General features: G+C 40.1%; 1 protein-coding gene across 1 annotated transcript in view; it reads right to left on the bottom strand.

Annotated features, from left to right (window-relative positions):
• Window positions 1-17,348, bottom strand: part of LOC131939744 (protein FAM184A-like) — a 74,872-nt gene that overhangs the window by 9,179 nt on the left and 48,345 nt on the right. The window contains exons 9-11 of the mRNA XM_059298227.1: window positions 9,267-9,388; window positions 1,200-1,350; window positions 512-724 (exon numbers count right to left, since the gene is read on the bottom strand). Of these exons, the coding sequence (XP_059154210.1) occupies window positions 512-724; window positions 1,200-1,350; window positions 9,267-9,388 (486 nt within the window). The remainder of the gene's footprint in view (window positions 1-511; window positions 725-1,199; window positions 1,351-9,266; window positions 9,389-17,348) is intronic.

Below are 17,348 nucleotides of genomic sequence, written 5' to 3'. Positions count from 1 at the left end.
ATCATAAAGTGCGGTTATTGAAAGGAAAATTTAATGAAATCGGTAGATATTTGCGATGCTTAAATTGCAGGTAATGCATTAGTATACATTTCTAAGTACTCTATATAAATATACATGGTGATGGCAAACAACGTGATTAAGATCAGCGTTAGGAATTGCAAGGTCTCAAGTTTTACATTATACACAGTCCAAAAATTGCGTCTGATACAATATAACGTTAACAAACACAAGATTTTCATTTGGTGCAATTAAGGATCTTGTTAACGTAGAAATAAGGCAGTGCACGTCAGAATTACGCTACGATTATCTTTCTGCCAATGTCACTGTTCGGGATAGGATTAGGGTGAAAACTTTTGAAAAATGATTAGGACTATTGTTAGGATTATTGTTTTGCTTAGTGCTGGCTCAATGCACAAAGTTTAGTGGATCAATCACTATAATAAGTTGGAATACACTATGCCTGAATATAAGTACGTGCAAAATAAAGACAATGACTTTTTTTTAAACCTACGTTTTTCTCCTGCTCCAGCTGGGATTTGAACCTAGCCATCTCATCATCGTGCATCTTCTTCATCATCTCGATCTGGCTGGCGTACTCGGATGCGGCTTCCAGCATCTCCTGTCTCAGCCGGTCTTTCTCTCGCTCAAGGCTCGACTCTAGTCGGCTTCTCTCGGCCTCGCTCAGGGTCTTAGAGTTGTCCAGCTGGCTTTGTAAGTCTTCAATCTGTAGACAAAGGGAAAAAATCACATGGGGTTGCTTTTTATGTGGATCACGCGGGGAAAGTGGGGACTAAAATGTTTGGAAATGGTTTGAAAGAGAGGTGAGAGAGGCTGGAATTTCATGGCTTGAGTTTTAAATAGAAGCCACAAATCATGATCGACGGTGAAATATAATATCGGCCTTATGCTCCACGGGAAGCAGGAAGGGAGAGGAAGAAGAAGAAGATGGGGGTTCGCTTACTTCTTGGATAAAATCTTCTATGATCATTTATGTTATGTAATTGTGGCCAACATATATTCTTAGTTCTTAACGTTAAGAGAGGAAACAGAGACAGGGGAATTTCAACAATTTTAGAGCCACAACTATCATTGAAATGCTACATCAAAGATTGCTGGGTGACCCCAAAGTGTCTGAGTATTACGTGTAATAGTGCTATATAACACGACCCCCCCCCCCCCAACCACCCGACGTGTGTTACCTGTCTCCTGAGGTGAGCGACTCTAGAGTCCAGACCAGCTCTCACTGCTTCGATCTCTTCGTTCTTGAGCTGGGCCAGATGGCTGAGTGCTGCCCTCTTCTCGTCCTCCTTCTGAGCTGTTAGCTCTCTCCTGAGGTTCCCGCATTCTTCCCTAGACACAAACACAATCTATGTTTAAGGTTCCCATATTCTTCCCTAGACACAAACACAATCTACGTGTAAGGTTCCCACATTCTTCCCTAGACACAAACACAATCTACGTGTAAGGTTCCCACATTCTTCCCTAGACACAAACATAATCTACGTGTAAGGTTCCCACATTCTTCCCTAGACACAAACACAATCTACGTGTAAGGTTCCCACATTCTTCCCTAGACACAAACATAATCTACGTGTAAGGTTCCCACATTCTTCCCTAGACACAAACACAATCTACGTGTAAGGTTCCCACATTCTTCCCTAGACACAAACACAATCTACGTGTAAGGTTCCCACATTCTTCCCTAGACACAAACACAATCTACGTGTAAGGTTCCCACATTCTTCCCTAGACACAAACATAATCTACGTGTAAGGTTCCCACATTCTTCCCTAGACACAAACACAATCTACGTGTAAGGTTCCCACATTCTTCCCTAGACACAAACATAATCTACGTGTAAGGTTCCCACATTCTTCCCTAGACACAAACACAATCTACGTGTAAGGTTCCCACATTCTTCCCTAGACACAAACACAATCTACGTGTAAGGTTCCCACATTCTTCCCTAGACACAAACATAATCTACGTGTAAGGTTCCCACATTCTTCCCTAGACACAAACATAATCTACGTGTAAGGTTCCCACATTCTTCCCTAGACACAAACACAATCTACGTGTAAGGTTCCCACATTCTTCCCTAGACACAAACACAATCTACGTGTAAGGTTCCCACATTCTTCCCTAGACACAAACATAATCTACGTGTAAGGTTCCCACATTCTTCCCTAGACACAAACATAATCTACGTGTAAGGTTCCCACATTCTTCCCTAGACACAAACACAATCTACGTGTAAGGTTCCCACATTCTTCCCTAGACACAAACACAATCTACGAGTAAGGTTCCCGCATTCTTCCCTAGACACAAACACAATCTACGTGTAAGGTTCCCACATTCTTCCCTAGACACAAACACAATCTACGTGTAAGGTTCCCACATTCTTCCCTAGACACAAACATAATCTACGTGTAAGGTTCCCACATTCTTCCCTAGACACAAACACAATCTACGTGTAAGGTTCCCACATTCTTCCCTAGACACAAACATAATCTACGTGTAAGGTTCCCGCATTCTTCCCTAGACACAAACACAATCTACGAGTAAGTTGGTGGTTAACACTCACTAAATATACACATTTATAAACCACAATAAGCAAAACAAAACCTACGTGTTTAAGCGACACTAAACACAAACTAAAGACGATTAAGTTGGTGTTTTAACCCCACCAAAATTAAAACAAAACATACATGTAAATTGGTGTTTAAAACACACCAAACAAACTAAATGTACGTGTTTGAACGACACTAAACAAAAACATTACGTGTAAATTGGTGTTTGAACCTTACTAAATATAATCATCTATTTGAACGCATGAGTGTAACCCCACTAAAAACAAACACCCAATAACAAAATATTAATGTCGCGAACCTGCTTTAAAATTAATTAAAAGTTAGAATCATAAGGAAAACGATGTAGCAAAGGTTGAACTGATCCCAAGACAAACAAGGCAATGACAAAGACAATTAGGGTCTTGCTGTAGGTTTAGCAACACACCTCCAAGTCTGTGGTTGTCTCTCGACTTCACCTAATCATTTTCACATGCCCATAATATACCAACCTCTCCATCCCTAGAATACAAATCCTCCCCCTCCCCTAACTTTTACGTCCAGCTATCTCAACCACAACGTCAAATTGTCAGATATATTCATGAATATAATTAAACTACGCTCGTTAATACGCTACAGATTGTGTTAATCTAAGGAACAAATCAAAGACAGGTTAACGTTTTGGTTTACTCTGAAGGACAAGCTAAACCCGGGCTGGCCGTAAATAAAATGTCATGTATCTCCTTACGTCGCCTTTGAGTGAAACTGTTTACACAGATAGCCTACTCAGGCTGGGCAAACACCGCATGTTTTTATCCGGGGACCCGCTAGTAAATCTTTCAATGGGAACACCACAGATAAGTCGCTCACTCCGCGGCTATTTTTTTTTAAACTTTCTTTCCACGCGCGAAGACTTACGACTGATGCCGCTAATAGACGCGAGACTTGAGTCTCGGCGGTAACCCTAGCACCATGTAAACAATAAAAGTCACGTGTCTTCCGGTCAGGATCACGTGATGTTAGCATTCCACGCTGAGGCGGAACACGAGCAGACTATTAAAGTCTGTGATTAGCTTGCAGGTAACGACAAGTCAAATCATTAAATTATCCAAATCTGCAGCTAAGCCGTTAAACCTGGAATATACTACAGGTTCAAATTCGACGAGGAAACGCCCCATCCGTTTAACGAGCTTCGTTAGCGCCCACACGACAGCTCCAATCTTCAAAGGCTTAAACATAGATGCACTAACAACATACAAGTAAAGGCTGACAAAACAGGTTTAACCAAGTGGCTTAAGGGGTGGATCTTATGCTACAGTTATGGTTCTTGGGGGAAATCTTGTTCCGGGTTTAGTGTATAGACTACGGTGTATGGTTACCGTTCTTGGGAAGAGGGGAGTGATCATAATTTGGGTTTAGTTTATAGACGATGGGTTATAGTTATCGTTCTTGGGGTGGATCTTGCTTGGGTTTAGGTTATAGGCTATGGGGTATAGTTACCGTTCCGGGGGGGGGGGGGGGTGATCATGTTTTGGATTTATTTTATAGACTACGGGTTGTAGTTATCGTACTTGGGGGTGGATATTGCTTGGTTTTATTTTATTGACTATGAGTTATAGTTACCGTTCTTGAGGGAAGGATCTTGCTTTGGATTTAGTTTATAGACTATGGGTTATAGTTAAGGTTCTAGAGGGGAGGGGGGCTAATCTTGCTTAGGGTTTACTTTATAGACTACGAGGTAAGGCTATCGTACTTGGGGGTGTATCTTTCTTTAAGTTTAGTTTACAGGCTGCGGGGTACAGTTGTCGTTCTTCACACGTCCATCATCTCCAATATCTGGTGTGGGCGTTAAGATGCCAGACAAAATGGGAAATAAATGCGAAGATCAGCGGGGTCGAAACATAAGGCGTGCTGAAATTGTTTTGTACTTGAAAGAGAGATAACTCATTTATTTTAGGCTTGACTGTTAATCCGTGTAAAAAAAATAGCCGCCCTTTACAGTCAAGGTCGAGTCTATAGAGCTTGTCGATTTCTCTAGAGACATGCGGGGATGTAGAGCACCAGGATAAATCTGTTCCCACCTAAAGACCCGGCCCGTTGAGTAAGTGGTTGGGGTGCTGCGTCATTTATTTCACAATGCTCTGGATAAGTCGTTTAGTGCATCATCAGCTACTTGGTTTTCTGTGACGGAGTGATGGTACTGGTAATAGGGCTGGTAAGTAGGTCACCAACCAATTCTACGGCTCAATAAAACCTGCATGAGCCATAGAACTGGTTGGTGGCCTACTTACCAGCCCTATTGTTTATGCTGGGTCCTAAACTGGGCTGTTTGCAGACATGACTGTGGGATGTAGGATCAGGTCTAAAAGGTACTATTATAATGTTCTGTGTGTGATTAAAACAATAGAAAACACCACGGAATGAAAAAAAGGCAGAAAGACAGGGTACAGAAAGTGGAGTTTAGTTGTCTGTGTGGTTAGCACTAAGCTCACCAGTCTGACATTTTCTAAGCTCGAGTTTAAATCAGTTGATCACGTGGCAGGTGAAATTGTGTGAGCTCGTCGGAGTCTGTGACCTCGGCACATGAAGAGATAGTGTGGTCAGCATTGTGCCCAGACGCCTTTACTCTCCCCAACATTAGCCAGGTACCCATTAGAGCTGGGCGGACTCAGACGCCCTACGTACACGAGCCTGTGATCCAAACAATGATTGGGGTTAGCAGCCGAGCACTCTACCACTGGATCACGTGGAACTGACAGAAGCAGCTAGGACTAGACGTTCTGCTGGCCCCGGGAATCGAACTCGAGTTTTTTGAGTTATCACTAATGTGCTCTTACACTCAACCTGCACGTCCCATCTGCTTACTATAAAAAAAAATATATAGACTTCTCAGATATTTTAATCTTATAACTCGGGAGATCCATTCATGGAAGACACACCGTTTAAACGAATGCATACATAAACTTTACTTTTTTTTAAAACATTTCAGTGTAGTGTTACATCATTTCTTGAAACATATTTCCCACGTTTTCTTTAACTTGCTTTCTCTGTTTGTGTGTTTGTTTGTCTTTCCAATCAAATCTTGCGATCGAAATTTCTGGCACTTCCCAGTTAGCTAGCGCGCTGAAATTTTCAGGGAAGCTTTCTTTTGGATGACCATTGAATATTCAATTGTTATTATTACTAAATTGATCAATGGAAACATTTTATTGAGCATTTTAGACCGCTATATAATCTATATATATAATTCTCCTCTGCTAGCCATTAGAAAAAAAACCAGCGACGCGTACCTCGCGCGCAGTGAAGCGAACGATCACATGTCGCCACAGGCTTAGGGGCAGAGAATTTAGCTTGAACCGAGTTTAAACTTACAGGAGGTAGGCCAGTTTGGGGGAGACGATATGGTCGAGTGGTTGGGCACACGATTGCTATCCCACTCGACACGGGTTCAAATCTATGTGTTCTAGTCAGTAACGTATTCAAACAACATGTTTTTTACGAGTTGTCTTTTTACGAGTTGTCTTTTTACGAGTTGTCTTTTTACGAGTTGTCTTTTTACGAGTTGTCTTCGTTTACCCAAAAAAAAAGTGAAAAGATAAAATCGATAGCAAGATTTTAATGCAAACAAACAGACAAAGACTAAAAAGTAGAAAATAATAATCATTAAAAAAGTTTTAAAAAACCCACGTTTTCTGATTGAACTAAAAAGTAGAAAATAAATACTATACATACAATAATGCAAGCGATCACTCTACTATAAGCTATCAAAAACGTGGGGCGCCGTGATTTTCTTACAGTTTCTAATACTGTTGACTCTCTACAAGCTCCCTAATAAAAGTCAATAGTATTATCTAATCAATAGTAATATAACTTTTACTTCGGCGACCCACGTTTTTGATAGCTTATAGTAGAGTGATCGCTTGCATTATTGTATGTATAGTATTTATTTTCTACTTTTTAGTTCAATCAGAAAACGTGGGTTTTTTAAAACTTTTTTAATGATTATTATTTTGGGTATGTCCTCATTAAGGCGTCCTAGTTGATTAACCCAATTACTGTTTATTTAAATTAATTTCTATCTGGACAACACAGTAAACATATAGGCCTACCCGTTGTTTTTCACGGGTTCAAAAATCAAATATTTAAATATAGCCGTGGCGTAGATAAGGGGGGCGGGGGGCAGCACTAGGCTGTTAGAACTTACAACTAAATATTTAGGGGCGGGATAACAGGAGAGTAATGAAATGAGCAGCCGCGTGGATATGTTACGAAGTGTGAGTTCACAGCGTGCATGCATCATAACGTACATACCGCCCTCTCCATTCTGCACCCGCCACACGTGCAACAAATTACTAGTGCACTGTTGCAGGTCTATCTATACTCAGCTAGAAACATGTTTTTGGTTCTTACATTCAACAGCTCTTCTCTAGGGCTTAGCTAACTATACACAACTTTTTTTTTATTTATTTTCATTTTAAATTCTTTTAACATAAACAAAGAATTCTGACAACTGTTTTATTCATTGTTGTCTTATAATGTGACCTAGCGAAGATAAAGATATGTATTCTTCGCTATAGAGGCTGTAATAGCTATGAGTGTTCTAGCAAAGATAAGTTATCTGTGCTACAGTAAAGGTACTATTCTATGATATTCTAGTGAGAACTCTAGCAAAGAAACAATCAACTTGTTCTACAGTAAAGCTACTACTCTGTGGTCTTCTATATTGTTGCTGTGATCTTTTAATGAGAGTTCGAACAAAGAAGCATTCCATTTATTCTACACAAAAGGTACTATTGTAGCTATGAACATTTAATGAGAGTTCTACAAAGAAACAATCCATTTATTCTACAGTTAAAGTTATGTCGTAGCTATGATCTTTTGATGAGAGTTCTAGCAAAGAACCAATCCATTTTTTCTGGAATAAATGTACTATAGTAGCTATGATCTTTTAATGAGAGTTCTACAAAGAAGCAATCCATTTATTCCGTTGTAGCTTTCATCTTTTAATAACAGTTGTAGAAAAGAAACAATCCATTTATTCTACACAACAAGTACTATTGTAGCAATGCATCTTTAATGAGAGTTCTACAAAGAAAGAATCCATTTATTCTAGAATAAAGGTACAGTTCTGTGATCTTCTAATGAACTTCGCTCTATCCCTAATCTACAGCTAAAGCCAGACGTACACCGTCTCTGGAGTCAGATACAACCATCAACAAAGGCCGTACCTCATCGTCCCAACCACCAAACAAAGCACAACAACACAACGAAACAAGCACTGAAATGCCAAGTCATGCTAGACACATTCTCTCCCCTTTTCTTGTCAATACTTGTCTCCATGAATTACCTCTCCTGCCGTCACGTGATACCATTAACTCACCATTACGTAAGAGGGTGTGCCAGCAGGTGCATTCATCATAGAGTCCACGAAATGTCAGAACCACTAGCGCGACATTTGACCAAAGAAGCCGTTTAAAAAAAAAATTCTTATTGAAATAACACTTACCGGGAATTTCTATTAAAACATCGGGACAGATTTAAGGGGGGAAATAGGTCGGCGGGAAACAAAGACAAGGTGTGGATAGGTTTGACGTCAGATAAACGTCAGTTGAAACCCCAGACAAGTGTTGGAAAGCATTAGACCACGGCTGACATCAAATGTGTAATGCCACTTGGCGAAGAGCGGGATAATGATCTGAAGATCTGTGAGCAATTTTTTTTTGGGAGTAGTCTCCCATTCGAGCAGGGGATAGAATTAAGGGGCCAAGGTATTTTGTTTTAACGTTATTTCTATTTTGTTAACTTTTTGTTAAATACAGACGAAAACTATTCCGATGAAAGTTTAAAAATACAAATTGGGCCAAGTGACGCACTTGAAGAACTAATCCAAAAAGGAACTTTGGGCACTGAGCAATTATTAAAGCAATATAAGGTTTGTTAAATGGCGGCTTATGCTGTGGTAGATAAAAGAGTTGTATGGCATTACAAGAAGAGTTCAAAGGATTGTATAGTTTACATGTGTATTTAAAAGGGATGTATAGCATTGCATGGAATTTGGTTCGTAAAATATGGTGAAGGGTGGGGTTGAGTTTGTTAAATCTGACGTGGGGTGGGATTGTATTACTTATATGATTTAGGGTGGGATTGTATTACATAAATATGATGTATGGTGGGGTTGGGCTACTTAAATATGATGTAAGGTGGGGTTGTGCTACTTAAATATGATGTAGGGTGGGATTGTATTACTTAAATATGATGTAGGGTGGGGTTGGGCTACTTAAATATGATGTAAGGTGGGGTTGGGCTACTTAAATATGATGTAAGGTGGGGTTGGACTACTTAAATATGATGTAGGGTGGGATTGTATTACTTAAATATGATGTAGGGTGGGGTTGGGCTACTTAAATATGATTAGGGTGGGGTTGGGCTACTTAAATATGATGTAGGGTGGGGTTGGGCTACTTAAATATGATGTAGGGTGGGGTTGGGCTACTTAAATATGATGTAGGATGGAGTTGTGGTTGGGTTACCTAGTAATGATCTAAGGCACACGCAGGCGCCCCTGAGTGTACACAGCCCCCTGAGTGTACACAGCCCCCTGAGTGTACACAGCCCCCCTCCCCCGAGTGTACACAGCCCCCGAGTGTACACAGCCCCCCGAGTGTACACTGCCCCTGAGACAATAAGCCGCCCTCCTACCTCATGGTCTCCGTCCATTTAGTGTCCAGCTCCTGAGACAAGTTCCTCAGCTTCACCTTGAGATCGGCCTCCATCTCAGCCACTGTTCTGTCATGAAGCTCTTTCAGCTTGTCCAGTTCAGCCTAGTGAAAAAAACACAACAAAAAACGTTTAGACTAATGCAACCATAGACATGTGCAGAGTAGAAAAATATATGTAGGAAATATGCCAGAATTTCGGATGCTAAAATAAGAAGAAATGCTAAATAATGATTGTAAAACAAAATCGTCTACTTTTAGGAATGGCTTTATAACATAAATATAACCCAATCATTAGGGTGTGGTGATAGATGCAGTTGTGTGTGAGGGGGTGGGTGGGGGGGGGGCATTGCTCGACTTCAGTAAACCGATCCTGTAAACTACTCACATTTGACCTATTTCTTTGATGGTATGCAATACTTGTGCACCTTAAGTTTGTTTCCCTCGTACACTGCAAACGTAAACGCCCTCCGCCCCCCCCCCCCCCCCGGGCCATTAACACCTACGTGACCAATTTCTCTTCAAGTTTCTACGGACAACCCAACATTGACCTATTTTTATTAATGTCTGTAGCAACAGATCACCTGACCTATTTATATTAATGGTTTAGAAACAGTTAACCTTGACCTATTTATCTTAATGCCTGCATGGACAACCCGCCCTTGACCTATTTCTATTAATATCTTTGGAAATAGCCCACCTTGACCTATTTCTATTAATATCTTTAGAAATAGTCTTGACGGAAAACCCACCCTTGACCTTTTCCTCTACTTAAAATTGTAACTCACCCATCACCACTTACAAACTCAGCTTTCAAAATTTTACCTGACCCGCCAGAGTTCACAATGTGAACATTCAGGGGGTTCAAACAGAGGTCCAGTAATAAAAAAAATTATTTCATGTGATTTTAATCACAGCCTGGGTGGGCGGGAAAACCGGAAACCCTGATCTAAATATAGACTCAGTAACCCTAAATCTTGACCCGGAAGCACATCAAAGACACTCGATGACAAAAGACATTTCTGTTTTCAACGAAATGAAACGTAACTTCTGTTTTTTTTTTTTAGATAGTATTTTTTTTCCTTCTATTTTTAACCAGCAACCACATCACACTCTATTCGTTGATTGGTTAATCTAAATTCACGGGTCAAGATTAGTAAAATAAGTAAAAAAAAAAAATTACTTAAACAGTAGAGCGGTGTTTTATACGCTAAACAAACCAACTCTTTATTCGCCGAATTTATAATAAAAATAAAAAACGACGTAGAAACCAACGGCCTGTACAGGATTATATAAACATAGAGTGACTGGACTGGATGCAAGCAGAAGATAGCGCTTTGTTCCCGGGGAGTACGGAGACCAACAGAGACGTCTGGGGGTATTTATCGGTACCGGGATCTGAGTCAGGGACCTGAGTTCGGTTATTAGGTCTGACCTTATCAATTCCTGGGTCTGTATGACTAAACACGACCAGGGGAGGTGAGCCGCGATCTCTTTATGATGAGTTGGTAGATGGTTATCGGTAGCGTTACACAAATACGGGAAATAATGATGGGCTTTTTAGTACAGTGGAGTCATTCGCTTCGCGTTATGTTAATGGGGTGAAGTTTATACCAAAATATGTAAAACAAAAAAAACAAAAATAAATAAATAACGGAACAAAAAACTAATGCAACATTTTAGAAATACCAGCTATTTTTTTTTACCAGCTTTCTCATATAAGAAAAAAACATTTTAAAATTATTAATCGATCATACAAAATATAATAAAAGCTTTGATTTTTTTAAATGTATAGACTATAGACATTAACAGTCCTGTGAACAGCGTAAGTATATTTCTGTAGTCGTACTTTCAATAAAAACCTATACATAGTAAAGGTTTTTATGTTTATGAATATTATCTTTTAGTATGTTTCCTACGATTTATTATAAACTTAAACTACCACATGACCCAGCTATCCGTAAACAAGTTCTTGTACTTTAACTCATCTCGGGCAAATGTAAATAAACCAGTTTTGTTTGTTTACCGTTTAACTGGGTATTTGGCCACTGCACGAGTAGAACATATTTCGTGTTGAACAGAATACTTTTTGTCACAACATTCCTGAGTTAACGATTGCAATGCTGTTTTGTTTTAAAAGTATAGGGAAGTGGACAGAGTTTCTTTCAGGCATCTCTTCGGAGGAGGGGGGGGCAGACTCTGGGGGGGGGGGGGGGGAGGCGCTCACTAAGGGGGGGGGAGGCAAAATGGAATTCATAAAGAAGATATATACGTTTACCCCACCCCCCCACCCCCAAATTTCAATACCCCCCCCCCCCGGAGAAAAAAGTCTAGAAGAAACACTGGACGTGGAGGGTTTGGGGTGAAGCTAGGCCAAGAGTTATTTGAGACGAACTTTAGTGTTTTTCCGACTCTTCACCGAGGGTAAGGTAATGTCAAATTTACCCTAAAATTGACAGGAAATGAAGAAAAAAAATTTGCGAGCAAAACAAAATGCGTGCCGATGGCGTACGTGAAGTAATCCCCGTAACACCCGCAGTAAGGGTGCTGGGGGTCAAGGTGGTGCGGGGGGGGGGGTCAAGGTAGGGGTCTCTTGATTATAAGCAGGGAGGTTTTTTGTTTTTTACTTTCTCGTATATACGAAGTATAGAGAAAGTATTGTAATCGTGCAAAAAAAAAAAATCGAGATTTTTACAGATCTCGACGTTTTACACCTCACTGATACGGAAAAACATAATTTTGCAATCTTGTCCGTATGTCTGTGTGTGTGTGTGTGTGTCTGTCTGTGTGTCCGTGTGTAAACACGATAACTTGAGTACCGTTACAGCTAGGTTAATGAAATTTCATATATAAGTATTATATCAAAATCGTAGATCCGTATCAACTTTTGAGCGATTTCCGATAACCGGAAGTGGTACTTTTCCTACTTTGAATTTTTCAAAAGCCTATAACTTGAGTACTATTTCAGATAGATAAATGAAATTTCACATGTAAGTAAAAGATCTAATTCTCTACCTTCTGTTAAATTTTGAGTAATTTCCGTTGACTGGAAGTAGTAATTTACGCTACTTCCGATTTCTCAAAAAACTAATGTAAATTTTAAAAGTACTAATAATATTGCGCACTATTATGCGCTTTTTTATTGGGCGTTCACTTGGTGTGCAATTAATTTGTCTACGAGATTTTATTCTATTTTTAAAACTTTAAGTATTTAAAATGGATTAAAAATCATGTCTATAACCCGAGTTCCCATCCCCTGTTATTTTATATAAGAATATTCGAGAAAGTTTAGGGGAGATCACTCCCGGTTTATTTTATTCCTTCAGCCAAGAGAAAATCGTTCAAGCTTTCAAGTTGAAAGCGCCGAAACTTTAAAAAAAAATAAACTAAAAAATTAAATTAAATTAAAATAAAAGGTAAAAGGAAACGCTACGAGAATGCTATTGCTAAGAACTTCGGAGGCCATTTGTTCTGTTATATATTACCCTAACACATGAGGTTAACTACAAGAGCAATCAACTATGATAAAACAATCCTGGTTGCAACGACTCACACACACATACATACATATATATATATATATATATATATATATATATATATATATATATATATATATATATATATATATATATATATATATATATATATATATATATACACATAATATGTGTGTGTGTGTCTGTGTGTATATGCCTATATAAACTTGACTATAATGAAAAGCCGAGTACACTAGTGTAGTGTATGGCATTATTCCCATCTTCAGTCCAAATCTCTCTGACTTGACATAAACAAACATGATCCAAAAACCTACTGACCGGCTCGATCCTCTTCACGTAATTACCCAGGCACATTTCTGTAACTGTCTCCAGCCCCCACCCACAGCGTATTAACCATATCAAGTCACCCTCCCCAGTTGGTTCTCCCTCGGATCTTCTGCCACCCCTAGCCGCCCCACGCCGACATAATTAAACCCATCCGGCACGTGCCGATGTGGCCCTCTTTCATCGGGATCAATTTTTCGACCCCCCCCCCCCACCATCCCTTCTATCCCCGTTTGATCGGCCCCCACCAGGTGTCGCACGTGTGAAGCTCCCCTCACTCTGATGCGTTCTGTCAGTCAGGGGAAATATGACTTATCTCTCAGTCAGAGTAAATATGACTTATCTTTCAGTCAGAGTAAATATGACTTATCTTTCAGTCAGAGTAAATATGACTTATCTTTCAGTCAGAGTAAATATGACTTATCTCTCAGTAAGAGTAAATATGACTTATCTTTCAGTCATTGCCGACTCAGTAGCCAGCCTGTTGTTGGATGTAATCGAGTGCTACCTCGTTTGTTTTTGTTTTGTTACGTTTATTTGTAAGTTTGCTTGTTAGTTTGTAAGTTCGCTTGTAAATTAGCTTGTGGGTTTGTTTTTAAGTTTGTTTGTAAGTTTGTAAGTTCGCTTGTAAGTTAGCTCGTAGGTTTGTTTGTAAGTTTGTTTGTAAGTTTGTAAGTTCGCTTGTAAGTTTGCTTGTAGGTTTGTTTGTAGGTTTGCTTGTGTTTTAATGCTCCTTAAACGCACCTAGAAACAAATTACGTCCATTATTAAGATAGTGTAATATATCAAAATACTGCCCTTTCTTGATTCAATTATAATGAACAATAAATACAGAAACACAATGCCTAAGTTACATTATTTAATTAGCAGTAAGAAAATGAATTAAATCCCTTGTGGCTTAAAGTCTGGAATGTATTATGTTAGATATTTGGTCGACTTTTTCCCAGTTCATATTTACTGTGTACAACACTTATAAGAATAGCGAGAGAAATTCAGGGTGAGGTGAGGTTTAGTATGACGTCATTGTGTAACGGTGTGGGACGACAGGGCGTTTGAAGACAAACAGCTGATAAACTGGATAAAAGGACCAACCCCAACCCAAAGTTTTATGTACGTACAACAAGCCCTTTAAAATCAGTTGTGGTAGTTAGATCAAGCCCTTTAAAATCAGTTGTGGTAGTTAGATCAAGCCCTTTAAAATCAGTTGTGGTAGTTAGATCAAGCCCTTTAAAATCAGTTGTGGTAGTTAGATCAAGCCCTTTAAAATCAGTTGTGGTAGTTAGATCAAGCCCTTTAAAATCAGCAGTGGTAGTTAGATCAAGCACTTTAAAATCAGTTGTGGTAGTTTGACCAAGTCTTTTAAAGTCAGTTCTGGTAGTTAGATCAAGCCCGTTAGCTAGTTGTGGTAGTTAGACCAAGTCTTTTAAAGTCAGTTGTGGTAGTTAGATCAAGCCCGTTAAAGTTAGTTGTGGTAGTTAGATCAAGCCCTTTAAAGTCAGTTGTAATCCCCACTCACTAACTTATACTATACTTTGATATCACAAAGAAGTGATACCTCACAGCTTTTGGTTTGCTTAATAAAAATGACTTATCTTTTGTAGTTAATTCATTCAATTAAGAAAGGTATACAACATTTGCTCAACATTTAACCAGCCTCGGTTATACAAGAAGGCAAACTTAACGTTTAGTACTTTCTAGGGAGCTTATCAAAGCGACGCCCCTTTGCTCTTACTTAACTTTAGTTATAGTACCACTGTGTGCCCCCCCCCCCCCCCCCCCCCCATCACCTCTGTGCCACACATGTCGCCTTCTCCTACCCTCTCTCTGAGCAACAAACCATTGATAAATTTCTACCCCCTTTCTTTATAGTCTACCCATCTTGACACCCCAGCCCCTAAGTTTATACCACCCCTCCCCGTGTTGATATACGCGGGTATCTGGCCCTGTGATAGTCATCGTTTGTAGTCTTTGTGACCGTGACCTTCATACTTCACAGGCCAATTATCAGCAGCGCCCCCTATACCTGTCAGGTGTGCACAAACAAATCCACGTGGGTGGGTGGCTCACCAGGACTTATGTTTCACGTGTGTTGCTATATTTAGACCTGGTTTGTTTATACGGGACACGGCCATTTCACTGGTACTCTAAACTAGGCTGTCCCAGATAGTTCCCATTCATGTTTTAAGGGGGTTTAATTGTTTAGAGATAAGCCTGTTAAAACAAGACCGGACGAAAATCGACCCTCTCTCTGTTACAATTTAAAAACCCAACTGCCTGTCTAGAACTTAACTTTATACAACCATACAGTGTTTAAGGCCTAATTTTATTCAACTATTGAGTGTCTTCAGTTTAACTTTAAACAACACTTTTTAGCTAAATTTTAACAACGTATTTTTTACTTGAGCCCAACACACAACTAGTGTTTCTTCCAGACTTTTTTCTCCGGGGGGGGGGGGGGGGGGGCACTTGAAATTTTCGGGGGTGGGTGGGGCCGGTAGACTTTCTTCGGGGGGGGGGGGCGGACACTGTTAAAAGTATATATTTTCTATATAAATTATATAAATTTCATTTCGTTCGGGGGGGGGGGGGGGCGGGCGGGCGGTAGCCCATACAAAAGCCCACACAAACCATGTCTAGCCCCACAATGTCTGACCCACACAAACCATGCCTGACCCACACAAACCATGTCTGACCCACACAAACCATGCCTGACCCACACAAACCATGTCTGGTCCCACAATGTCTGGCCCACACAAACCATGTCTAGCACCACAATGTCTGACCCACACAAACCATGTCTGACCCACACAAACCATGTCTGACCCACACAAACCATGTCTGGTCCCACAATGTCTGGCCCACACAAAAGCCCGCACGAACTTTGTCTGCCCCACACATACCTTGTCTGCCCCACACAAACCATGTCTGACCCACACAAACCATGCCTGACCCACACAAACCATGTCTGACCCACACAAACCATGCCTGACCCACACAAACCATGTCTGGTCCCACAATGTCTGGCCCACACAAACCATGTCTAGCACCACAATGTCTGACCCACACAAACCATGTCTGACCCACACAAACCATGTCTGACCCACACAAACCATGTCTGGTCCCACAATGTCTGGCCCACACAAAAGCCCGCACGAACTTTGTCTGCCCCACACATACCTTGTCTGCCCCACACAAACCATGTCTGACCCGCACAAACCATGTCTGGTCCCACAATGTCTGGCCCACACAAAAGCCCGCACAAACCTTGTCTGCCCCACACAAACATTGTCTGCCCCACAAAAACCATGTCTGACCCGCACAAACCATGTCTGGTCCCACAATGTCTGGCCCACACAAACCATGTCTGCCCCACACAAACCATGTCTGATTTAATTCACCACACTAACCCTGTATGAACAGATTCACCACACTAACCTTGAGTGAACAAATCCACCTCACCAACATACGAACCTGCTCTGCGTCTATTTTTAGCTGGTGGGAGTAACGTATATCAGGAAGCGAGTATTTTTTTACGTACGCGCTCCATTCATAAATTGAAAGACAAACCAGCGAGACCCTATTTTTTTTTTAATTTGCTATCAGCATGGTGTATGTAAACACTTGAGCTAAAATTAAAGATAGACGGAGGTTTCATTTATTTTTTAAGGCTGGGCCTGCTGCTAGTGCAGGGGTGTGGTCGGGTTCAAAGGTTGCATGGTATTTAAAAACATTTCCGAAAAGGTATTATAATTTAGTTTGGTATGGCGGGAATATATGATATACAGCATTGGATTGAACAAAGACGGTCTGTTCACTAATAAGAATCAAAGAGTTATAAACATTCAACACTAGCTAGCCTCTCCACATAACAAGACTTGAACTGTTATCAAATCATTGTTGCCAACTTCTTGTTGACACTTGGTATACTATGTGTGTAAGTTCTTTATTTATAAGTCAATTTGAAATAGTAAGAATTCATTCACTATTTTCCAGCTTGCAAACAAAAAGTGACATTTAAAAAAAAAATTTTATACGGCCAATCTCAAATGTTAATTTACAATCATTCACTACTTTTCAGCTTGGAACATTTGTTTTATTTTAAAGTAAAATATATTTTTTAAATTCATTTTTAATACGGCCAATCTGGAAACTTACCACCTTGGAAAGTTTGCAAAAGATTTTGAAATTTTTACTTTCTCGTATATACGAAGTATAGAGAAAGTCTTGTAATCGTGCAAAAA

Source organism: Physella acuta, unplaced genomic scaffold, assembly GCF_028476545.2.
Source record: "Physella acuta isolate Inbredline_101_S28 unplaced genomic scaffold, ASM2847654v3 ptg000291l, whole genome shotgun sequence".
Classification (NCBI taxonomy): Eukaryota; Metazoa; Mollusca; class Gastropoda; family Physidae; genus Physella; species Physella acuta.
The sequence above is the reverse complement of the archived record's forward strand: the minus strand, read 5'-3'. Positions and strand labels throughout refer to the sequence as shown.